Source organism: Schistocerca cancellata, chromosome 3 (genome assembly GCF_023864275.1).
Source record: "Schistocerca cancellata isolate TAMUIC-IGC-003103 chromosome 3, iqSchCanc2.1, whole genome shotgun sequence".
NCBI classification, from domain to species: domain Eukaryota; kingdom Metazoa; phylum Arthropoda; class Insecta; order Orthoptera; family Acrididae; genus Schistocerca; species Schistocerca cancellata.
The window spans coordinates 56156739-56182573 of NC_064628.1; the positions used below are offsets into that span (position 1 = coordinate 56156739).

General features: G+C 38.9%; 1 protein-coding gene across 1 annotated transcript in view; it reads left to right on the top strand.

Annotated features, from left to right (window-relative positions):
* The first annotated feature begins 221 nt into the window (after nt 1–221).
* LOC126176035 (39S ribosomal protein L22, mitochondrial) overlaps nt 222–25835 on the top strand; it is a 41298-nt gene continuing 15684 nt past the window's right edge. The window contains exons 1-3 of the mRNA XM_049923167.1: nt 222–422; nt 6778–6949; nt 16642–16855. Coding sequence (XP_049779124.1) covers nt 6779–6949; nt 16642–16855 — 385 coding nt within the window. The 5' untranslated portion in view covers nt 222–422; nt 6778. The remainder of the gene's footprint in view (nt 423–6777; nt 6950–16641; nt 16856–25835) is intronic.

A 25835-nucleotide genomic window follows, 5' to 3' on the forward strand; every position in this document is an offset into this window, starting at 1 on the left:
TAAATAAATAGTTATTCTTCCCGCGTTCCATGGGATTGAAACAGGTAGAACGACTAATAATTGATACACTCTACCATGCGCTTACAGTGGTTTTCAGAGCGTGGATGTAGATTTATTTGTACGCAGCTGCAGTTCGACAGTAGTGTTGAGACAGTTTACGACAATTGACTCCATAATGTACTGGGAGGAGCAAAGTGTTTACTGCTGGCAGACCAACCGAACATCTTTGGATTGTTTATATTTACATCAGAATAGCTGTAGGAGAACTGGAGAAGCGTTATGTGATGAAGTAAAGCGACGGCATAATGTGTTTGTGATTCTCAATATTATATTCACTGGATACAGTTCTGAAGTACTCATTCTTAGGGAATGTTTCTTTAAGTTTCTGTTAAGTGCAACACCTGCATTTATTACTACCCAGTGTAAGTTCCAAAATCACTGCAAAATATGTTCCTTGTATATAAGTCTATGTGGTGCTCGTAAATACTTGTTTCTTGTGTTCGATTATATTCGATGGGGCGCAAGCTCATGTTACTTTCACAAATAGTAAACCGATTCAGACCGGGAAGTGTAAGCGGGAATTATTCGTATCAGCCTAAACAAGTACTTAATTTCAGCATTCGTTGGCCGGCCGCGGTGGTCTCGCGGTTCTAGGCGCGCAGTCCGGAGCCGTGCGACTGCTACGGTCGCAGGTTCGAATCCTGCCTCGGGCATGGATGTGTGTGATGTCCTTAGGTTAGTTAGGTTTAAGTAGTTCTAAGTTCTAGAGGACTGATGACCACAGCTGTTAAGTCCCATAGTGATCAGAGCCATTTGAACCATTTGGCATTCGTTGTTTCGTTATTTTCATTGTCATTAAGGTTATGTAAGTTTAACAATGTATGCTACATTATGTCCGGCTGCACGAGGCTTTTCCCTACTGACAAAACAAATAATAAAATATATAGTTTGTAAGATTAGACTAGTGTTTGTACTTTAATTCCCTTCTGAGTTTCTGGGAGCAGTAGGTGCAAGAGGTATAAATGCTCTCGCTGTATTATCTGTAGAGTGCATTCCTTAACACCCGCAGTATTGAAAAAAGGAATGTGTATGTTGCATCATTGATGAACACCTGCAGCTTTTTCTCAATATTGTTTATTAAAAAGTTAATTTCTGTTCCGCTTGATGTCAATAAAAAAGTGTACATATTTTTGGTTTGTTTGAAATGTTGTTAATTACAATATATTAAATATCTGATAGATAACATATATTTTACTGATGTTGTCACCATAGATGTATTATCATTTTAGTACAATAAGGCCATGAGAATGTGCCATTTCTTATTATTTCTCCAGTGAAGCGAATATATATTACTTTTCCAAAAGTAATTGTGTTATGTGTGAATCTTAGGTGCATAGTGTACAGTTCTATATAATAATAATAAAACATTGATAATGAATGCATTAGATGAAGAAGGTGGTACGGAAAGAGATATTGTATATAACTGAGCAGAGGAACTTATTCATATTTCTAAGGAAAATCAGGACATGGAGAATCTTGATTATAGGCAACTTGAAGTGCATAGTACTGTCTTATTTAATAACATATGTGAACAACAGAGTAACAACTGTTGTTAAGTATTCTTCTCCCGCCCCCCCCCCCCCTCCCCCGCCTCATCCACTTCCTCCACACACCCTGATTCCCACTCCTGTTTGTGTTATCGTTCATTTTCTCCATCAAATCTCATTGCTGTTAATTTCCTCAGTTTGAAGCTTATATTCTCATTCTGTTCCTTTCGTTTTCACTTCATCTATTTTTTTTCCTATCATATTTTTGTCTGTACGCAACTTCAATATTCTCCACTTTCATTATTCAAGTGTCTCTTGGATTTCATTCCAAAACATTTTAGTTTTCATCAAGTTTATGCAGTGTCTTTATTCAGTGATGTTATATAAGCATAACTATATATTAACTGTGTGCATTAAAAAGAAAGATAGGAAGTCTTCTGCCCTGAAGCATAGTTCTCTGTAGCCTTTCTATATTCTTTACTTATAACAAACAAAAAACAGAAATGTTGGACTTCACTTTCAAATGTTCCTTTACAATTAGGGAAATGGTGGAGTATTTCCTGGATACTTTGTGTGTTGTGGTATCCTTATCAGATAGGATTGATAGAGGATATCGAAAAAGTTCAAAGAAGGGCAGTTGTTTTGTACTGTGGTGAAATGGGGGGGGGGGGGAGGGAAGTCTTGTGGATATGATGATTGAGTTGGGGTGGCAGTTATTAACACAAAGGTGTTTATTGTGGGCGTTTGAAATTTTAATGATCAACTTACCCCTCTGAATGCCAAAATATTTTTTTTCACTCCCACATACACAGGGAGAAATAACTATCATAATAAAATAAAAAAGATCAGAGCTCACATGGAAAGATTTAGTTCCAGAATGAATTTTCAATTTGCAGTGGAGTGTTCACTGATATGAAACTTCCTGACAGATTAAAATTGTATGCAGGACCAGAACTTGAATGTGGGAAATTTGTCTTTCACAAGTAAGTGCTCTGCCAACTGAGCTACACAATCACAGCTCGTGACCACTCTTCACAGCCTTATTTCTGCCATTACCTCACCTCCAACCTTCCAGACTTCACAGAAGCTCTGCAGTGTATCTTATAAGATGAGCGCTCATGGAAGAAAGGATACCTCGGAGACATGGTGTAGCCACACTCTAGGGTTGTTTTCAGAATGAATTTCCACCTTGCAGCAGTATGCGTGCCAATTTGAAACTTACTGGCACATTGTTCTAATCTGCCAGGAAGTTTCAAAGATTTGGGTGTATATTTTTCCTCTTTGTGGAGCAGTTGAGAAGTAGGCTGTAAGGCCGATTAAATTGATTTGAATTTTGTGAATCCAAATTGGTATCAGCTGTTTGTGAGAAATGAAACTTTGTGCTGGACCAGGACTCTAACTCTGATTTCCCATTTATTGTGAGTTGTCGCCTTGACCAGTTATCATGCCTCCAGGACCGACCCAAACTTTCATATGTCACGGAGCCCACAACCTCTATCTACATCAATGTACATTCTCCGCAAGCCATTGCATGGTTGATGACAGAGGGTTCGATGAACCAATACTGGTCATTTCCTTTTCTGTCCCACTCACAGATAGAGCGAGGGGAAAATGACTGTCTCTATGCCTCCATATAATCCCTAATCTCTCTAATTTTATCTTCATGGTCCTTACACAAAACGTGCATCAGCAGTAGTAGAATCATTCTGCAGTCAGCCTCAAATGCCAGTTTCTCAATAGCGGTGCTTGAAAAGACTGTCACCTTCCCTCCAGTGTCTCCCATTTGAGTTCCTGAAGTGTCTCTGTAATACTTGCATGTTGGCTGAACCTATCGGTAACAAATCTAGCAGCCCACCTTCGAATTACTTCGATGTCTTCCTCTAATCCGCCTTGGCGTGAAACACTCAAACACTACTCAACAATAAGTTGTAGACTAGTGTCCTACATGCCTCCTTTACAGATGAACCACACATTTCTCAAATTGCCCATTGAACCGAAGTCAACCGGTCACTTTCCCTACTACAATCCCTTTCGTATTGATTTTCAACACTGTGCCTAGATATTTTGTTGATGTGAAGTCAAGCAGCACACAACCGATACTGTATTGGAACATTATGGGTTTGTTTTTCCTACTCATCTGTGTTAACTTACATTCTTCAACATTTAGAGCTAGGTGCCATTCATCGCACCAACTAGAAATTTTGTCTAATTCTATTTGTATCCTTCTACATTCATTCAATTACAACACTGTCCCATACACCACAGCACCATCAGCAAACAGCCACAGACTGCTGCTTACCTTGTCTGCCAGATTATTTATGTATGTAGAAAATAAGAGCGATGCTATCACACTTCCCTGGAGCACTCATGATGATACCCTTGCTTCCACATTTCATGATTCCCTCGGGGTTTCAGAGTCATTCATTTGAGTAAAATATTGGTGACATGTCGGGTTATCGGAAACGACTGATTCCACCCATCTGCTTTGACCAGTGACGTCACCAATATGGCGGAAACGACAACTCCCATATCGTGACTATGACGTCATTAAGTAAACATGACATCAAACACAAAAATAGATTGAAAAACCATCAAACACATATTCCTCTAAAACTAACGGGACAAGTGCGGGGAAAATGGGGGTTTTTGGGTGGGGCCAAACTAAAAATAAACACACGCAACTAAACCAAACGACAAAAATGCTAAAATAAAATGACTACAACCTTCCCAAAATTAACTAAAAACAATATCCACTGGAATCAAACACTTCCCTTGAGTTATATAGGTCAACAGAAACAGATTCAAAATCATAAAACCCAAAATACAACCACATCCACAATCATTACTACCTCAAAAAACACAACAAAAATGGAATCGAACACTTCCCTTGACCTATATAGGTCAACAGCAACTACCGATACCACACTATAAATCTCAAAACTTTCGCCATCACCACAATTAATACTACCATAAAAAGACACCTAGAAAATCAAAATTGGACTCGAACACTTCCCTTGACCTGTTATCCTTACGACATCTCCACATTTAACTGCCCCTGGTCCGAGACGCCGGAACTTTAGTAAGGGTCATTTCTTCACGACGCACTGAACACGTCACGACTTCATCCAAAAATCCGAATAGTTGAAGAAACTTTTGTTAGAGATAACGCACTGTCAACCATCATCGCCGACAACCGAAAACTGTTGACGTTGTCAGTCATATCCACACCTACCAAATACATAAACAAAGCAATTTACCAAAATTCACACACAATGAACAGAAAGAAACTACAATAATGTCGACATAACAAAACCAAAATCGTTAACTCACTGAAAAATATTCCGCTGAAAGCACAGTCAGTACCGATGCCACACACGTGCAATGCTACCGCGCAAATGAACCCCATTCACCACATAACACGCTACCCATAAACACACCACCAGAGAGAACCACCGACCGCAACAATACGCCACCTATAAACACGCCACACACGCAAACTAAACCAAAAACATCACCTACCACACAACACATAAACACACCACCAGAGAGCACCATTGATCACATCAAAACGACACCTACATACACGCCACTCTCACAAACTAAATTCCGCACCATCATGACGTCACACATCACAACAGTCTTACATCACAGGTCAAAGCCGACGGGTGGAATCGGACGCTTCCGTTGACCCTGTCAGTGAATACAGCTGTATGTCCACATAGGTTTATGTGAAAAACAACATATATTAAAAGAAAGTGTATCCATACACCAACAAGCATGTTAAAACATAAAAAGTTTCTGCTATCAAAAATTTTCCCACATGGTTTTTTCCTAACTATTTTACAAACAAAGAACAAAACAAAAATGATAGATTAGGACAAGCAGTAGGTAAGGAAAATATACAAAAAGGAAAGCACAAGTGGTCACTGGTTTGCAGGGCCCATTGGAAATCATCATGGAGATTCTGAGGTAGCTGATTTGGTGGATGCTTTATGATAAATGCGAACTACTGTGTGAAAGCCTACTTACGAAGTTTTGAGAAGCAATTGTAAGTGATGAATCTAGAAATATACTACAATCCCATATGTATTTCTTGCCATTGGGATACAAAGACAAGATTGGCATAGTTACAGTGTGTAGAAAGACGTTCAAGCAATCACTTGTCAAATACCCCATAACTGAATGAAATGGGTAGAAGCCATAGTAAGTTGCACAATTAGAGGTACTCAGTGCTGGACATGTTACAATGGTTTGCAGAATCTAGATGTTGATAAATATAATCATGCTGAAAAATTTATGTTGTAAGAAACTATAAATTGTGAGGACATTGGTTCAAAAGCCCCATCCAATCTTTCAGATTTAGTGTTTCCATGTTTCACTAAATCACTTGAGGGAAATCTCAGGCTGTTTTCTTTGAAAAGCACATGGCCAATATTTTCCTCAGCTTCCTCAGTCTGTGCTCTGTCTCTAAAACCCCCTTTTTAAGTGGAATGCTATACCCTAATCTGCCTTCTTTTTGCCTGTCTTCCTTACAACAGTGTGTTATTCCATAACAGAATATGAAATGAGTGCAACTTGGTGGTCAGTGTTGTTGAAATGTGAAATAACTGCCTAATTTTCCACACACTTGTCATGGTTGAAAACTTAAGTATTAATTTTATTGACAGATAAAGCATTTCCTACATTAATTTTTTTGAGTGCAGAGGATAGTAGTTAATATACTGTGTTCACAGGTAGGGTTCATAACCCCATTTCCTTTCTCAAATATTTTGTTTTGATCAATCAATAGAAAATCCAGAATCGAATAATGACAATATTATGAAAAGGATAGTTGCTACTCACCATATAGCGGAGATGCTGAGCCGCAGATAGGTACAACAAAAAGACTGTCAAACAAAGCTTTTGGCCAAACAGGCATTCCGGCATTCATCAGAAATAGACCACACACACACACACACACACACACACACACAGTCTCTGGCTGCCAAGACCAGACTGGCATTGGCAGCCAGAGAATATAACCGTGTGTGTGTGTGGTTGTTGTTGTTGTTGTTTAATTTTGATGAAGGCCCATTTGGCTGAAAGCTTTGTTTGACAGTCTTTTTATTGTACCTATCTGCGACTCAGCATCTCTGCTATATTATTTTGATCATAATTTTATAATTATGCACTTTGCCAAATTGTAAAACATGTACAAGAAGCAGTAATCTTCCACATTTTTATTTTATAGAATGTTTTCGTGTGTGAAACAAATGTCAGCATTGCTGCCAAGCATTGCTTGCTTCCACACTAGCTCAGTTGCCAATGCCTGGAGTGGCAGGCCTGGTGGACCTCGTAAGTGGCTCAGTCACAACAAGAAAATGTATCCACCACAATTACCGGATGAAGAACCAAGACCTGCTGTAAGTATCCTGATTTTAGATGTAATCTGGTGGCAGATTTTATATGATGCTTACTTTCATAACAAGTCATTTTCGTCAGGGAACTGCAGGAATGCACCAGGGATGACCTTTTTAAAAAATAACGTACATTAGCAAACACAATATGCTCCAAATTCTATGTACTATCTCTTTTATTACTTGCACTTTGCTTATAACATGAATATAGTTCTTTCCCCTCTTTTTTCCTAAATAATTTTGGAGTTTTGTCTATTGGGACTTCCTTGTAACATTAAGCTTCAAGATAAATTTGATGCATTAGTTTTGAGTCTATATACATATCTTAAAATGCAGTTATTGAGCTAGTTTTCTTTTGCATCAAACACTATCCACGAGCATGCCAGAGTTTTCTTTGATAGCTGGTGGGATACTTTCCATTTCTTGTCAGAAAGCATGCTGTCCTTTCACAACTGTTATGGTCTGTTGATCCACTGATGCATTGTCTGCCATAGTTTGTCATACTGAGAGGGGAAAGGTACACTAAGATGGTTTGTTGGTGTTTACTGTAGTCATCTGTCCATAAACCGATTTGATGCAACTCTCCGCGCTAGTCCATCTTGGGTGTCTTTTCATACTTGCTCTGTATACCCATTCAATCTTGCTTACTGTGTTGATGTCTTGGTGTCTTTCTACAGTTTAGATGGTCTGCAATTTCCTCTGTTTCCAAATTAACTGATACTTGTTGCTTTGAGGTTTGTCCTATTGTCCTGTCACTGCATTCTGTGAAATTGTGCCGTACAACTCTTTTCTCTACAGTTTGATTCAGTATATCATTAGTTCCCCAGTCTACTTACATCACAATTCAAAACTACAAATTCTTGTTACCATCCACATTTATTATTCTTCTCACTATGTCTATCTCCATGAGCAGGTGGATTTATTACACCTAAAAAGGCACGCACACTGTGTGTGCAAGACTTTTGTAGGTAACCTTAGGCACTGTCTTTCAGTCTTCCATTCATATGTACATCACATACACTTTCTATAAATTAAACTAAGCAATGTTAGAGAAGCCATTTTTGCTTTGTTCAGTGTATAGAACGTGTATGTTAATATGACTGGAAAAGAAAATATGACTACTGAAAGACAGTGTCTAAGATCAGCCACAGAAGTCACACACAAAGCATCTGAGCTATTTTAGGTCACAACCTACTGACTGAGATATAATCCTCTGATATATGTGGTGGCAAGAGCAATAAATGAGGCTAGCTGCAATAATTTATTTCCAAATTGATATTTGTAATGGTCATGTCAAGTCTAACCCAAAATGTTTACTCCTCAAGCTACCCATTTGATCTTCAGTAGCATCACATTTAAGAAACATCTACCAACTTTTTGTCTGCACTGTTTGTATACCACATTTTGCTTTCATATAATGTGTAATAATAATAATAATAATAATAATCCCCCCATCAACCATGGACCTTGCCGTTGGTGGAGAGGCTTGCGTGCCTCAGCGATACAGATGGCCGTATTGTAGGTGCAACCACAACGGAGGGGTATCTGTTGAGAGGCCAGACAAACATGTGGTTCCTGAAGAGGGGCAGCAGCCTTTTCAGTAGTTGCAGGGGCAACAGTCTGGATGATTGACTGATCTGGCCTTGTAACATTAACCAAAACGGCCTTGCTGTGCTGGTACTGCGAACGGCTGAAAGCAAGGGGAAACTATAGCCGTAATTTTTCCCGAGGACATGCAGCTCTACTGTATGATTAAATGATGATGGCGTCCTCTTGGGTAAAATATTCCGGAGGTAAAATAGTCCCCCATTCGGATCTCCGGGCAGGGACTACTCAAGAGGACGTCGTTATCAGGAGAAAGAAAACTGGCGTTCTACGGATCAGAGCGTGGAATGTCAGATCACTTAATCGGGCAGGTAGGTTAGAAAATTTAAAAAGGGAGATGGATAGGTTAAAGTTAGATATAGTGGGAATTAGTGAAGTTCGGTGGCAGGAGGAACAAGACTTCTGGTCAGGTGATTACCGGGTTATAAATACAAAATCAAATAGGGGTAATGCAGGAGTAGGTTTAATAATGAATAAAAAAATAGGAGTGCGGGTTAGCTACTACAAACAGCATAGTGAACGCATTATTGTGGCCAAGATAGACACAAAGCTCATGCCTACTACAGTAGTACAAGTTTATATGCCAACTAGCTCTGCAGATGATGAAGAAATAGATGAAATGTATGAAGAGATAGAAGAAATTATTCAGGTAGTGAAGGGAGACGAAAATTTAATAGTGATGGGTGACTGGAATTCGTCAGGAGGAAAAGGGAGAGAAGGAAACATAGTAGGTGAATATGGATTGGGGGGAAGGAATGAAAGAGGAAGCCGCCTTGTAGAATTTTGCACAGAGCATAACTTAATCATAGCTAACACTTGGTTCAAGAATCATGAAAGGAGGCTGTATACATGGAAGAAGCCTGGAGATACTGACAGGTTTCAGATAGATTATATAATGGTAAGACAGAGATTTAGGAACCAGGTATTAAATTGTAAGACATTTCCTGGGGCAGATGTAGATTCTGACCACAATCTATTGGTTATGAACTGCAGATTGAAACTGAAGAAACTGCTAAAAGGTGGGAATTTAAGGAGATGGGACCTGGATAAACTGAAAGAACCAGAGGTTGTAGAGAGTTTCAGGGAGAGCATTAGGGAGCAATTGACAGGAATGGGGGAAAGAAATACAGTAGAAGAAGAATGGGTAGCTCTGAGGGATGAAGTGGTGAAGGCAGCAGAGGATCAAGTAGGTAAAAAGACGCGGGCTAATAGAAATCCTTGGGTAACAGAAGAAATATTGAATTTAATTGATGAAAGGAGAAAATATAAAAATGCAGTAAATGAAGCAGGCAAAAAGGAATACAAACATCTCAAAAATGAAATCGACAGGAAGTGCAAAATGGCTAAGCAGGGATGGCTAGAGGACAAATGTAAGGATGTAGAGGCTTGTCTCACTAGGGGTAAGATAGATACAGCCTACAGGAAAATTAAAGAGACCTTTGGAGAGAAGAGAACCACTTGTATGAATATCAAGAGCTCAGATGGCAACCCAGTTCTAAGCAAAGAAGGGAAAGCAGAAAGGTGGAAGGAGCATATAGAGGGTTTATACAAGGGCGATGTACTTGAGGACTATATTATGAAAATGGAAGAGGATGTAGATGAAGATGAAATGGGAGATAAGATACTGCGTGAAGAGTTTGACAGAGCACTGAAAGACCTGAGTCGAAACAAGGCCCCGGGAGTAGACAACATTCCATTAGAACTACTGACAGCCTTGGGAGAGCCAGTCATGACAAAACTCTACCATCTGGTGAGCACGATGTATGAGACAGGCGAAATACCCTCAGACTTTAAGAAGAATATAATAATTCCAATCCCAAAGAAAGCAGGTGTTGACAGATGTGAAAGTTACCGAACTATCAGTTTAATAAATCACAGCTGCAAAATACTAACGCGAATTCTTTACAGACGAATGGAAAAACTGGTAGAAGCCGACCTCGGGGAAGATCAGTTTGGATTCCGTAGAAATGTTGGAACACGTGAGGCAATACTGAGCTTACGACTTATCTTGGAAGAAAGATTAAGAAAAGGCAAACCTACGTTTCTAGCATTTGTAGACTTAGAGAAAGCTTTTGACAATGTTGACTGGAATACTCTCTTTCAAATTCTGAAGGTGGCAGGGGTAAAATACAGGGAGCGAAAGGCTATTTACAATTTGTACAGAAACCAGATGGCAGTTATAAGAGTCGAGGGGCATGAAAGGGAAGCAGTGGTTGGGAAAGGAGTGAGACAGGGTTGTAGCCTCTCCCCGATGTTATTCAATCTGTATATTGAGCAAGCAGTAAAGGAAACAAAAGAAAAATTCGGAGTAGGTATTAAAATTCATGGAGAAGAAGTAAAAACTTTGAGGTTCGCCGATGACATTGTAATTCTGTCAGAGACAGCAAAGGACTTGGAAGAGCAGTTGAACGGAATGGACAGTGTCTTGAAAGGAGGATATAAGATGAACATCAACAAAAGCAAAATGAGGATACTGGAATGTAGTCAAATTAAGTCGGGTGATGCTGAGGGAATTAGATTAGGAAATGAGACACTTAAAGTAGTAAAGGAGTTTTGCTATTTAGGGAGTAAAATAACCGATGATGGTCGAAGTAGAGAGGATATAAAATGTAGACTGGCAATGGCAAGGAAAGCGTTTCTCAAGAAGAGAAATTTGTTAACATCGAATATAAATTTAGGTATCAGGAAGTCGTTTCTGAAAGTATTTGTATGGAGTGTAGCCATGTATGGAAGTGAGACATGGACGATAACTAGTTTGGACAAGAAGAGAATAGAAGCTTTCGAAATGTAGTGCTACAGAAGAATGCTGAAGATAAGGTGGGTAGATCACGTAACTAATGAGGAGGTATTGAATAGGATTGGGGAGAAGAGAAGTTTGTGGCACAACTTGACTAGAAGAAGGGATCGGTTGGTAGGACATGTTCTGAGGCATCGAGGGATCACAAATTTAGCATTGGAGGGTAGCGTGGAGGGTAAAAATCGTAGAGGGAGACCAAGAGATCAATACACTAAGCAGATTCAGAAGGATGTAGGTTGCAGTAGGTACTGGGAGATGAAGAAGCTTGCGCAGGATAGAGTAGCATGGAGAGCTGCATCAAACCAGTCTCAGGACTGAAGACCACAACAACAACAATAATAATAATAATAATAATAATAACAACAAACCCCGTGGAGGCCCGGGAAAAGAATAGGCCTCCAGTATATTCTGCCAGTCGTAAAAGGCGACGAAAAGTACAAACCACTAATAGGGCTAACCCCCCTTTTAGTGTGATTAGTTGGTTCAGGACAGAACTAATGAAGCCTTGGACAAGTGCTGTCATGGTCGGGGACGACGCTTGAACCCTATGCCTGTCCACAATGGTAACGACACTGCTAGCCACACGGCAAATGATTTAAATCCAAATAGAGGTGTTTTGCAGGATATGCTTCCTGCAACCACTCTAGAAGGAAAACAAAGACAGAGGATGAGATGGTCAGATGAAGTTAACTGACACCTCATGTTCTGTTATTACGAAGCAACAAACTTAGGAACCAACACAACTGGATACAGATCACAAGTATACACCATTTATTACCAGATACCCGGAATTAAAATTTTTAACAGAACGACGACTAGCTGATCAGATTCGTTTAATAATAAAAAATAAGAGGATACCCCAGTCAGAATTAGAAAACATCAAACTACAAGTACAACAAATACTGGAACAAAATAATGTGCAATCAGAAGGAGAAGAAAATACAGTAATGGACTCAAACATCCCAGAGCAAACAGACAAAGAACAACACGTGTCAATTAAACAATCAGAGGAAAACGAAATCTTAAGACAGCCACCAGAACAAGCACAAATAGAACACGAAGTGACACACATGTTAGATACAGAAGAAAAATTTCAATTGACATATATAGAATACAAAGACACAAATACAGACATCAGACCATTCTTGCATAGACCACCAGATAACCCACAAGTCGAAACAACATTAACAACTATCAACACAATCATACACAACAAAATAATTGAAAATACAACTATGGAAGAGTTACAACTACTGGTTTATATAGGAGCACTCACTACACTAAATATACACACTAGGCAGAGATCGGAACCAACCAACACACAGAAGAAACCCACAAAACCAGTATGACAACTCAAGCTACAGATCAGAATAGAAAAACTGAGAAAAGACATCGGACAGCTAACACAATTTATAAGAAATGAAATATCAGACAAAAAATGAAAAAAATTAGGTAAAATCTCACAACAAGAAGCAATAGAGCAATTAGATGAAAAGAAGCAGAAATTACAAGCATTGGCCAAACGACTTAGAAGATACAAAAAAAGTGAAAATAGAAGGAAACAAAACCAAACATTCAACACAAACCAAAAGAAATTTTACCAGACAACAGATAACACACACATTAAAATAGACCCTCCACCAAACATAACAGACATGGAACACTTCTGGAGCAACATAACAGACATGCACAGTGGATACAAGCAGAAACAGACACATACAAGATGATACCACAAATACCTGAAGTGATAATTTTGCAACATGAAGTCACCCGAGCAATTAATTCTACGCACAATTGGAAAGCCCCTGGAATTGATAAAATAGCAAATTTCTGGTTAAAGAAGTTCACCTCAACACATTCACACCTAACTAAATTATTTAACAGTTACATTGCAGACCCATACACATTCCCTGATACACTTACACATGGAATAACTTATCTGAAACCTAAAGATCAAGCAGACACAGCAAACCCAGCAAAATATCGCCCCATAACATGCCTACCAACAATCTACAAAATATTAACTTCAGTCATTACACAGAAATTAATGACACATACAACACAGAACAAAATTATAAATAAAGAACAAAAAGGCTGCTGCAAAGGAGCACGAGGAGGTAAAGAGCAACTGATAATAGATACAGAGGTGACATATCAGGCTAAAACTAAACAAAGGTCACTGCACTATGCATACATTGATTACCAAAAAGCTTTTGATAGTGTACCCCACTCATGGTTACTACAGATATTGGAAATATACAAAGTAGATCCTAAATTAATACAGTTCCTAAGCATAGTAATGAAAAATTGGAAAACCACACTTAATATCCAAACAAATTCAGGTAATATCACATCACAGCCAATACAGATTAAGCGTGGAATATACCAAGGAGACTCATTAAGTCCTTTCTGGTTCTGCCTTGTTCTGAACCCACTATCTAACATGCTAAATAATACAAATTATGGCTATAATATTGCTGGAACATACCCACACAAAATCACACATTTGCTATACATGGATGATCTAAAACTACTGGCAGCAACAAATCAACAACTCAACCAATTACTAAAGATAACAGAAGTATTCAGCAATGATATAAATATGGCTTTTGGAACAGACAAATGTAAGAAAAATAGCATTGTCAAGGGAAAACTCACTAAACAAGAAGATTACATGTTGGATAACCACAGCGACTGCATAGAAGCGATGGAAAAAACAGATGCCTATAAATATCTAGGATACAGACAAAAAATAGGAATAGATAATACAAATATTAAAGAAGAACTAAAAGAAAAATATAGACAAAGACTAACAAAAATACTGAAAACAGAATTGACAGCAAGAAACAAGACAAAAACTATAAATACTTATGCTATACCAATATTGACCTACTCATTTGGAGTAGTGAAATGGAGTAACACACACCTAGAAGCACTCAATACACTTACACGATCACAGTGCCACAAATATAGAATACATCACATACATTCAGCAACAGAAAGATTCATATTAAGTAGAAAGGAAGGAGGAAGGGGATTTATCGACATAAAAGACCTACATTATGGACAGGTAGACAATTTAAGAAAATTCTTTATAGAACGAGCAGAAACTAGCAAAATATACAAAGCGTAGTCGTACCGCTTTTCCGTTGTATTCGGTGAACACTTACACTACCAACTCTTCATCAGTATGCCTACCTATAATAATGCTGCGTATCACTGTTAACGCACAGCTAACACTGCTGGAAAACAAAAATCTAGACATAATCGAGCTATACCGAAAGCAAATTTGAGGACAACGACTCAAAGAGAGAATTATTGTTTTCAGCAGCAGATACCGTTAGCGAATGGAAGCAACACTCGCAGCTCGTTCTGTCCAAATTTGCACTGTTGAACACCACTTTCATTTCAATATATGTACAAAGCTAACCGAGACAAGAAACCAAAAGACATGCAATAATAATAATAATATTAATAATAATAATAATAATAATAATAATACAGTGAGACGGAAGGATTCATGATTGCAATACAGGATCAAACAATAAACACCAGATATTACAGCAAGCATATTATTAAAGATGCCAATACCACAACAGATAAATGCAGACTTTGCAAACAACAAATAGAAACAGTAGATCACATCACAAGTGGATGTACAATACTAGCAAATACAGAATACCCCAGAAGACATGACAATGTAGCAAAAATAATACATCAACAGCTTGCCTTACAACATAAACTTATAAAACAACACGTTCCCACATACAAGTATGCACCACAAAATGTACTGGAGAATGATGAATACAAATTATTCTGGAACAGAACCATTATAACAGATAAAACAACACCACATAACAAACCTGACATCATACTCACCAATAAAAAGAAGAAATTAACACAACTAATCGAAATATCCGTACCCAATACAACAAATATACAGAAGAAAACAGGAGAAAAAATTGAAAAATACATCCCACTGGCTGAGGAAGTCAAGGACATGTGGCATCAGGATAAAGTTGACATTGTACCAATTATACTATCAACTACAGGAGTCATACCACACAGTATCCACCAGTACATCAACGCAATACAGCTACATCCAAACATATATATACAACTACAGAAATCTGTAATTATTGATACATATTCAGTTACCCGAAAGTTCCTAAATGCAATGTAACATATACCGTACAGTTAAAAGGAAGTCAAGCTTGATCAAGGTCCGCGTCACTTTCTATTTTTGACCAGACATAATGTCTGAGAAAAGAAACAATAATAATAATAATAATAATAATAATAATAATGGAAAAGACCTTCTAGCTTATATATTTTTATCTGATGTTAACATATTTCTCTTCTTAAACAAAGCCAGTCAATATTTCTTACTTTCTTTAACTTCAGCTGTTGTCAGGTTTTTTGGTACCCAAATAACAAAACTCATCTACTGCAGTCAGCACCTCATCTTCCAATCTAATTTTCTCAACATTACCTGTCTGTATTTGATTACATTCTTTTATAAGATGGACATAAAAGAGTTTTCTGTTGGGTTTCATCTCCATTCATTTACACCGAGACGAAAGAATATCATAAATTAATGAGCAGCTCTAGAACAAATCTTTCACTTTGCAGTAATTTGTGCTCTGGTCTCAAATTTCATGACAGTTTTCACCTAGCACTTCTAGTTTACAGATTATCCCAAAACAGCATGCTGCCCCAATAGAGAATTGACAACATTCCATCAATCAGGGCAGGGCTAGTTCTATGGTTTAGCTGACATGTGCTTTATTTTTACACATGACTTATCCAGAGAATGCAATTGTTTGTAAGTTGTCACCATTCCTTGTTGCACAGTGGTAGTTGATTGATTTTAGTTGCTGATTTTTTAAATATATGTGCTCTTGTGTTGGTGTTAAATATACTTGTGTAGTATCTTATAATGTTGGTGCCACCTTCAGCTGACATTTCCTACAAATCGGGCAAGTTGGCATAGTGGCTTAGATACTGAACTTATAGAGCTGTTACAGTCCTTTGGAAAGACGTAGTCTGATTTCATTTACAGCACAGTTCTGACCAAACATTTACGTGATCTTTAAAGCTGTGGTCATTGATGAGATGATAAACCCTAATTTTCCTTTCTTCACCCTTTTTTTCCCCCTCCGAACCCACAGTTTTGCAGCCATTTCAGATTCATTGCATTAACTGCAGCCAACACAACCACTCACCCTACTTAGACTGTGGTTTGACAAAATTTATTATCTGCAAACTTTAAATTTTTCAAATGTCTTTCTTTCAGTATGTTTGTCATATGAAAGCCAACATTAAATACAGTCCATGGAAGATGTGGTATATAGCATGTTTGGTACGTGGATTGTCGGTGGAAGAAGCAATTAAACAACTCAGTTTTGTTAATAAGAAAGGTGCAACATACGTGAGAGATACCATTTTGGAAGCACAAAATTTGGCAGTAGAGAAGCACAATGTAGAATACAAGACAAATTTATGGGTTGGTAAGTGTTTTTTCTAATTTTAAATAGGCGTGAAGTATTATGTTTTCACTTAAGAATCACAGATTTATGGATTTGTGCTCCTTCAACAAAATCAGCATTTTACTTAGATGTCTCAGTAATTTTCTTGTTACTTCTCTTTTCTACATTCATTGATGGCAACCTGAGTAATAAGGGCAGGATTCTTTACGTTGATATATCATCAGAATATAGTTGTTCTTTCTTCCTCTTCCTCCACTTGTCTCCTACATTATTCCATGATCCTTCCTCTTCATACTGCCACTCCCCTCCCCCACTCTATAACAAGAAATTTGATAAATAATAATTTACTAAATCTTTGACAGTTCAGTTATTGTTATAACAGATCATCCAGGAAGTAATAAGTAGAACTGAGTTAACACTACAGCCATTGGCCATTTGCATTTAGGTGGACCCTGTGTGTTAGTGGTGAGTGGTGTTTTTATAAAGATGAGAATGAAAACGTCAGGTAAGTGTGAGATTTGGGTGGTGATTGATTTTAGAATGTGGGGGAAACAGAATTGATTGCCATTCATCATGAAACCTAGAAGATTAATAGACATGAATTAATGACTAAATTAGAAGTGGGAGGATGTTGTTAAGTTCAGAACATGAGAATGTTAAAGCTGCAGAATGAACTCAACAACACCCAAAATTTCCAAAGAATTAGTGGAAGGTGTTGATGCAGTGACTTTTCCATGCACCTGCAGTCTTCAGTTTTATATATCTTGATCCTGCATGTTTTGTTTTGTTTTGTTCTGTTCTGTTTATAAATTGTCTTGGTCTTTTCTTATTTCTCGTAACCCAGCAAAGAACTCCTTAGTCATATGTGATGCACTCACATGGCTACATGACCTCACCTAAATTATCACTTTCATTACATTCATAATTATACCTTACTCTCTAACAAAATCATGGGCGTGACATCCATAGACCTCTCCCTGCCTACAGTATGGTTAATCTCAGATTCCTCATGGGAAAGATCTACCCTGTAACAAAAGATTGGCTATTAGAGGCCTCGAAAACCGATTTTTCTCTGCATAATTCCAGGACAGAAGGCGGTGGATTATTACTGAGACATTAATGTGCTTGAGAAAATTAAAGTTGGGATCACTACAGCTGTAGAGAGACTCGAGCACTACTATGTCTTGTATCACAAAAACCTAGGTTTGTGCTTTTTACCTCCATGTCAGTCATGAAGCCAGACATCTCCAGGTTACACGGAGAGGAATTCTGCTGCAGCACTGCACCTAGCCCAAATACTGGTGTATTATCCGAATCAAGGCCCTAACATACAAGCAGCACTATGCCAACATCAAAATAAAAAATAGTGGCAGAAGCATATCTTCTGCAAAATTGTAGGCTGAAATAGGGCTGCTAAAACACAAGTGGTGTTATGAAAACAGCAACAATGGCAGTTTGCAATTCCGTTGAAAAATGTGGTTCTCCCATCTGATACAAATACTAGCACATTGAGCAAATTACCTCATACTTGACCCTACACCCGGACCCATTACCAGCTGTATGAAAAATACTCCTACATGTGAACACCTGCCTGCAATTGCTCCACAAAGAGAGAATGAAGTTCTCTACATACGAACAAAACCCACAATATGGCATTTGATAGTCTACCCAAAGATTAAAATCAAGAATAACTTGCTCAGTGCAGCTGCGAAGTATAAACACCAAATTCGGCGTAAACTGGGGGTGTGGTAAATTAACAACTCCGCCAACGAAAAAATAAAACGACTCACATTAGTGAATATAACTGTCAGGGAAACTACCCCCTGGTCACCCTGAAAACTGGGAAGTATGGAAATACCACAACAGACTGCAGACAGGAACAACAAGATACAAAGCAAATCTCAAAAGACAGAAGCCCCAGTACTTATGCAATTTTGGTGAGATCTAGAAAACCCAACACTTTTATTCCTGCCCTGATTTCTCCCCTCACTGCTGCATTTCAGACATCATATCACTTCTCATGTAATTTTCATAAGCCTAGTTATCCTATTGTAACAATTTTTGATGCTTTCTGTCACTCACCGTCTTCTCAGAATTTGTTTTACAAAAATATTTTGATTTTAGCATGCAGTTCAGTTATATCAGCTGTTAGCTACGGCTATAGACCACAGGGTGCATCAGCACCATCTAGATGCACATTTCTCAATTTCTGGTCACACATGAATGCTGCTCCGTCAGTTGCATGTTTATCTGTTACTGGTCACTCATGTCACATCTAATACGTGTATTATTTTATCTGTGACAAAGTGAGACACAGTTTTTATGGTTGTCGAGACTAATTACGATTAAGTCTTCTGGCAGCTTACCATGATCCGTGTGTGAAATGTAAGTTGTGGCTTATTTTAATAATTAACAACTTTTGCCTTTTTGAAATGTATCAGGCACCCATGTTAGGCAGTTGGCCAGGTATCTACTCTGCTGTTTTTTGCACATGGCCATTCAGCTTGCATTTGCTCCTGGGCTAAACTAGTTTGACTTATCTGTACTATTTTCTAAGTACTCATGTGCCATTTATCTGTTGTTGCTACAAATGTTTGAAACGATATAACTGTACTGACCTGTTCGTTTTCTGTGATCTCTATTCCTTTTCGTCTTTTGATCTATGTGTATTCTTTTAATTTTTAATGTGATAGCAACCTACAGTTCTTGGATGGTTTGCATTAAATATTCAGTGAAACTTTGTTTTCTATTTATGGAGTAAGTTACAGTTGTAAAATTTAAATTAATGATAAAGAGAAATAGCTAAGATCGACACCCAAATTTTGCTACGTAAATGAATAGTGCTGTTGATTGAAAAAAAAAAAAAAAAAAAAAATCCAGTTACCTGTTTGCATTAGTTGGTAATTTTTTCCATAGCTTGTGTGTAATTAAAACCAAACCAACAGCATTGCTGCTTCTACAAATTTTAGATAGGTCAAAATAAGATTAAATAAAAAGAAAAATGAAAGTACAAATTGCATATTTCCTTGAATTAGGACACACACACAAACACACACACACACACACACACACACACACACACACACACACACACACACACGCACACGCACACGCACACACACTAGTGCACTCCTACATGGTGCTTGCGTAACACATAATGCCAGGATTGCCCTCTGGCAGGTAGACTCGGCTGGGGGATGTATGGGGTGGGGTGGGCAGAGGGAGAGACAGGAAGAGGAGTTCAGGGTAGGTAGCTGGTTTGCTGCTGTTTGGAAATTATTCCTTGGTAAATATTTGGCTGGCCACAGTTCCATATTCATGATGGATCAATAGAGATAGAATTGGGAGTGGTTGATAGGACAGAGGAAGGGGAAGTGTTGGGTGGAGGGTGTGGGAACAGAGGATTAACTGAGATTGAGTCAAGGAGGGTTATGGAGGTGAAGGATGTGTTGTAAGGATCCAAGTGGTGTGGACTGTGAAGCAGCCCTTGAAATCGAGGATGTTGTGCCACCCAGTGCTCATCTTTGTTCTTGGTCATAGCGTGGCAGTGCTGGACAGCTGGTTGGTTGTCACACAGACGTAAAAAGCTGTTCAATGACTGCAGCAGAGTAAGGATATGACATAGTGGGTTTCACCAGTGCCCCTGCCTCTGATGGGAAAGGATGAGCCTGTGACGGGACTGGCATGGGAAGTACTAAGTGGTGGGATTGGGCATATATTGCACCTGAGTTTTCCTCAGGGAACGATCACTGTGTCAAGAAATTGGTAGTGGAAGTTGATAGAGATGAATAGGATGTTGTATGGGTTGAGTGGATTGTGGACACTACTTTAGGGTGTCCTCATTTCAGGGCATGATGATAGATTATCAAAGTCCTGGCAAAGAATATAGTTGAGGTGTTCCAGTCCAGCGTGATAGTAGCTAATGAGGGCGACTCTCCTGGTGATGGTGGGAGGATTAGGGATGAGGTGGCATCAGCAGTGATGAATGGGGATCCAGGAGGTATAGAGGTGGACTTGCCAAAGACGTACTCTAACCTAACCTAACCTAACCTAACCTAACCTAACCTAACTTCTTCTGACTTCATTGTCACCATTCCTCCAAACAAAGCCACCCTTACGGTTCATATCACCACCAACTGTGATAGTCCCACCTCCCACCTTATCACCACATGGTCACCTTCCTACAACTTGGCCTCACCATCCTCCCCAAATCTCTCTCTAAGAACATTAAACTTTCAGCAGAAGAAAGGACAGCCATACACAACCTCAAAACAGATCCTGACCTAATATCCTCCCAGCAGACAAAGGCTCCACCAATCTCGTGATGAATTGCAGTGACGACATGACAGAAGACTTGGCCATCTGCCGTAACTCCACCACCTACAAGCTCTGCCATAGTGGTCCCATCTGAGAAGTGCAACATAACTACAAATCCATACTGAAATCCTTAGGCTCATTCCAGAACCTTTCCTCTGAATGCCTCTCCCTCCTCCCCCAGTGATACTGCACACAACCGCCTTATATATGCTCCCCACAATCCCTAAATCCAACAGTTGTGGACACTTCATTGTAGCAGGTTATTATGCTCGTACTGAAAGAATTTCCACTCATTTTGAACAACACTTCCACCCAGTTGCCCAAAACATACCCCTTCACATCAAAGATACTAATCACTTCCTTCACCAACTCTTCACCATCCCCACTCCTTTACCTCCTGGGTCTCTGCTTGTCACTGTTGATCTCACCTCCATATACAGCAACACCCCGCCTGACCATGGCCTTGCCGTTACCTCTCCCAATGTCCTTTACACTCCAAACCCACAACATCGTTCTTCATATACCTTATCAACTAAATCCTGACACACAAGGTTATTTGTCTGTTGAGAGTAATGTACATAAATAAACTCATAGCACAGACGTGGACACCCACATAGCACCCTCCTATGTCATCCTTTTTATGTGCCATCTAGGGGGGAACCTTCCTACCCTCCCAAAACCCCAAATCCCGTGTCTCATTCACGGATGATATCATCGTGGTCTGGGCTCAAGGCCAACTCATTCCTTCACAAAGCTCAACACCTTCTCTCCCATCCACATCCACCTAACACCTTATCTCACATTGTGCCAGTCCTGGCAATCAGTAGTTTTACTCCTGACTACAATGGTGGAGGTAGCTGTCAAAAGCTCGAGAATTTTATTTGAATTGACTTGGCTTAAAAACCGAGAAGATTTTATCCAGCCATGCCACTGCAAAAGACTCCAAGAACAGTATACACACAGCATTGTCAAGTGCAGCGAGGGGTCTAGACTCTTAATGACATAAGAAACTGAGGATGGTCCATCCTATCAGCTAACATGGAGAAGGAGTTATGGAATTTGGTCAGGAAACATACAAACAAATAGGCAAGACTTGAATAACTGCAATCTTTAATGCTTGTCTGAACTAAATTAAATTAGTGATCTGCATGAAAGTTCCCTATTCCTGATTGTACAAAATACCATGGAGGAAGGTACACAGCTAAGTATGAACACAAGCAGAGCCAGAGCAAATATGACAAGTCCAGGCTCTGGGCCTGGCTTGCACAGGGATCCCTCCCGGACGGTTGTCTGAACTGAACTCTCTTTCAGACGCCGCCGCCTCTGCCTTTATACTTTACTGTAGGCCACATTGCCCCTTCCGTGTTGTTCCTTGTGGCCACAGCCTAGCGGGGTCTCGTTTGTGACCATATATGGTCACCACCATTGCACTGATGCATTTCACAGCCCTCCATGTGAGGTCCTGTGATACTTCGTGAGTCTGTGTAACATTTCCAGTCAATGCCCAAGACAATGCCCTTCCTGTGGCGTTTCTTTTGTGCTGTGGGTACTTTATGGAACACTTATTCATTCAGGCTTCTGGTCTGTTGCCTTTCAGGTGTTGCCTTTTTAAATATGCGACTATATAGGTAAGCTTTCATATATAATATTGGTCTTTATGAGTATGTTTAACCTCCAAGCTATATTAAACACAAATTGGCCAGCAAAATTTTAAGTAATGGTTTAACTGCCCTGTCATCTGGGCCCAAAATTTTTCTAAGTGACTGGTCCTCAAAGTGTTAAGTTTTGAATGAGAGTCAAATACTCCATGATTTAAGAAAGTCATTGCACATTTTCACATGTAACATATTTATGTTGTATAAAAGGAAATTCACTTTGAACGTAATGCTTCTCAAGCCACCATTCACAATATTTTTCCGCAACCTGTTAGAAATGTAAATAGTTGAAAGCAGTTTGTTGTTACAAAGTATTGCATAATCTTCATCCTAAAGCCTTTGACTCATTTTACTGTTGGCAAACACTTATGCTTGCACTCTGTTTTGTTGTTGTAAATGGCACATTTACTGTACTTTTATTTTGATTTTATTCTCTCGTTTATGTTTTATTGTTGTTGCAGTGCCAGTCAAAATTACAAGAATTTACCTGAGAACTAAAACAACGAAGAGTTCACGGGTTTTTCCCAGATGAAAACATTCCCTATTTTTCCCAGATTTCCCTGTCATCTCAGGGCGTATGCACCCTGTCAGTCCAAATATTTTTGAGACTGGATTAATAAAAAATAGAGAAAAGTTAACATGGTGGTTTTAATGCTTTAAGTGTTCTGTAGTGTCTGCCCCCACTTGAGTACAACACACAGAATGTTCAATAACCCTTAAGGATGTTGTTCAACTCGTGTGTCACATTGTCATGAATGTCAGTTATGTCATCAAAATGTTGACCTTTCATGTGAATTTCTGCCCTTTGTCATTTTGTAATAGCTTCATATAGATAACAAAGTATCTTGTTGCATATGATGATTTTTCCAATGTCTTGAACACCTGATTAGAGACGTTACTATATTGGGATTTATGACACAACAATGGTAACATACTACAGCTAAGCGTTCACTACTTAACACTGCCTGCTTGCAACCGGCTGGTCGATTGCACATTTGTTATTTACAGTCGTTAGTTCAGGCTACCACAATAGTTACTACGATGATGTCAATTACACGTCAGGAATAAATTGACTTGGAACTTTTTGTACAGGCAGAGGAAACAGACACTACAATAAGAAATCTCTTATAAAAGGGTGCTTCCAGCTGTACCACCTCGTCAACAGTGGCTGCTGTTAGTAACATTCATTCAGTGGTCTTGCCTCACATCTGTCACCTTTTTGCTGATGGCTGACTGTTGTCCAGTTCCCCCCTTCCTTACATTGGAGGAACATCTCAACTGTGGCCTGGAAGATCTCCAGCTGCCTTAATGAATATTTATTTTCTGTTTCATTAAATTCTGCCCACACCACTTACCTGTTGTATCTTATTTGATGCCTTCCTGATGAATACTTTTTTCTCTATCTGTCATTTGGCTGTGACTGCACTCCCATAGATCCCATAATGTGTGCTGTGGTGTCATTGAGATCAAATTCTTATTTTTTGATTTAGTTAGATGCAAGTCTTTTTTATTCTCTCCTCTAGTTTTCATCATGATAGTTTTTTTCCCAATAAACTTCACAATTAAATACCTGACCTATGTTAATTGTTACAAACTTTGAGTCTGTTTCCTTATCCCCTTGAAACTGCCCTGTAGGCAAGCTGTGCTCTCCCTCTATAATTTTTACTCTTTCTCCCCCCTCCCTGTGCTGTTTTTTAGTATCAAATCAACTATTACTTAACACCTCAGGATGTATACTATCAAAGTGATCTCTTCTTTTTGTCAAGTTGTGCCATAAATATATTTTCTACCCAATTCAGTTGAGAACTTGCTCATTAGTTATCTGTTGTACCAATTCAATTTTCATCATTCTTCTGTAGCACAATATTGCAAAAACTTCTACCCTCCCTTTGTGTCAATTTTTCATTATATATGTTTAATTTCTTTACAAGGCTACACACAAATTCCCCACCCCTCCACCCCCAGAAAAGATTTCTTAACAATTAAATTTGTGTTCATTGTTAACAGATTTCTCTTATTCAGAAACATGTTTCTTGCTATTGCCAATCTACATTTTATATGTTCTTTACTTTGGATATTGTCAGTCACTTTGCTGCTCTAATAGAAATATTTGTCCACTACTTTTAATGTCTCATTTTTTCCTAATCTTACTCCTTTGGCATCACCTGATTTCATTTAATTCAGGGTGTCTACGACCTGGTACAACCGGGAGATCCGGGAAAAACCCGGAATTTTTTTCATCCGGGAGAAAACCGAGAAAAACCCGGGATATTTTTAGAATTCCGGGAATTTTTCATTGTTTTAGTTTTCAGTTAAATTTTTGTAATTTTGACTAGTAAGAACCGATACACTAACAAAGGATATTACTGTATCCCACTACTGCAGAATAATACTTCAACAATAAAACATAAACGAGAGAAAAAAACGAAAATAACTTAAATTGCAAAGGAAATGCGCCATATACAACGATGACACAAGTGCTCATGCAAGCATCTGCCGATTGAAAATGTGTCAAAGGCTTTAGGAAGACTATGCAGTGCTTCATTACAGCAAATTGCCTCCAATGAGCGTGAAGTCGCAACTGTTTACATTCGATTTGTTTTAGCAGTTAACGCGCGGGCTCATGCGCATGCGCAGTAGAGTCACATTTGAGAAGTAGATTCTCCCACCTCTGTCAACTGGAATGTGGCTGTTGGCTGTGCAAGCAGTTGCAGCAAGCAGCTAGATTAAATTTCCCGTCTGTAGCACGTCACCTTCATGGTGTTGCTATTTTAATGGCCAGTAGTGTAGTTTGGACGTGCAATAGAAAAATGCTTTATGAAGAGGCATGGAACTGCACTTGGGCATACTTAAGACCAAATAATATGTCTTACATTTCCTCGAATACATGCGTTTTATGTTTCAGACTTTTCAGAACGATGTGCGCTACAAGATGAACGTATTTTGAAAATTCGATTTTTTTTAGTATTGACCCGGTTCGCAAATGTCGTAGATCCGGGGCTGATGCGCAGACTCGTGATGACTGGGTG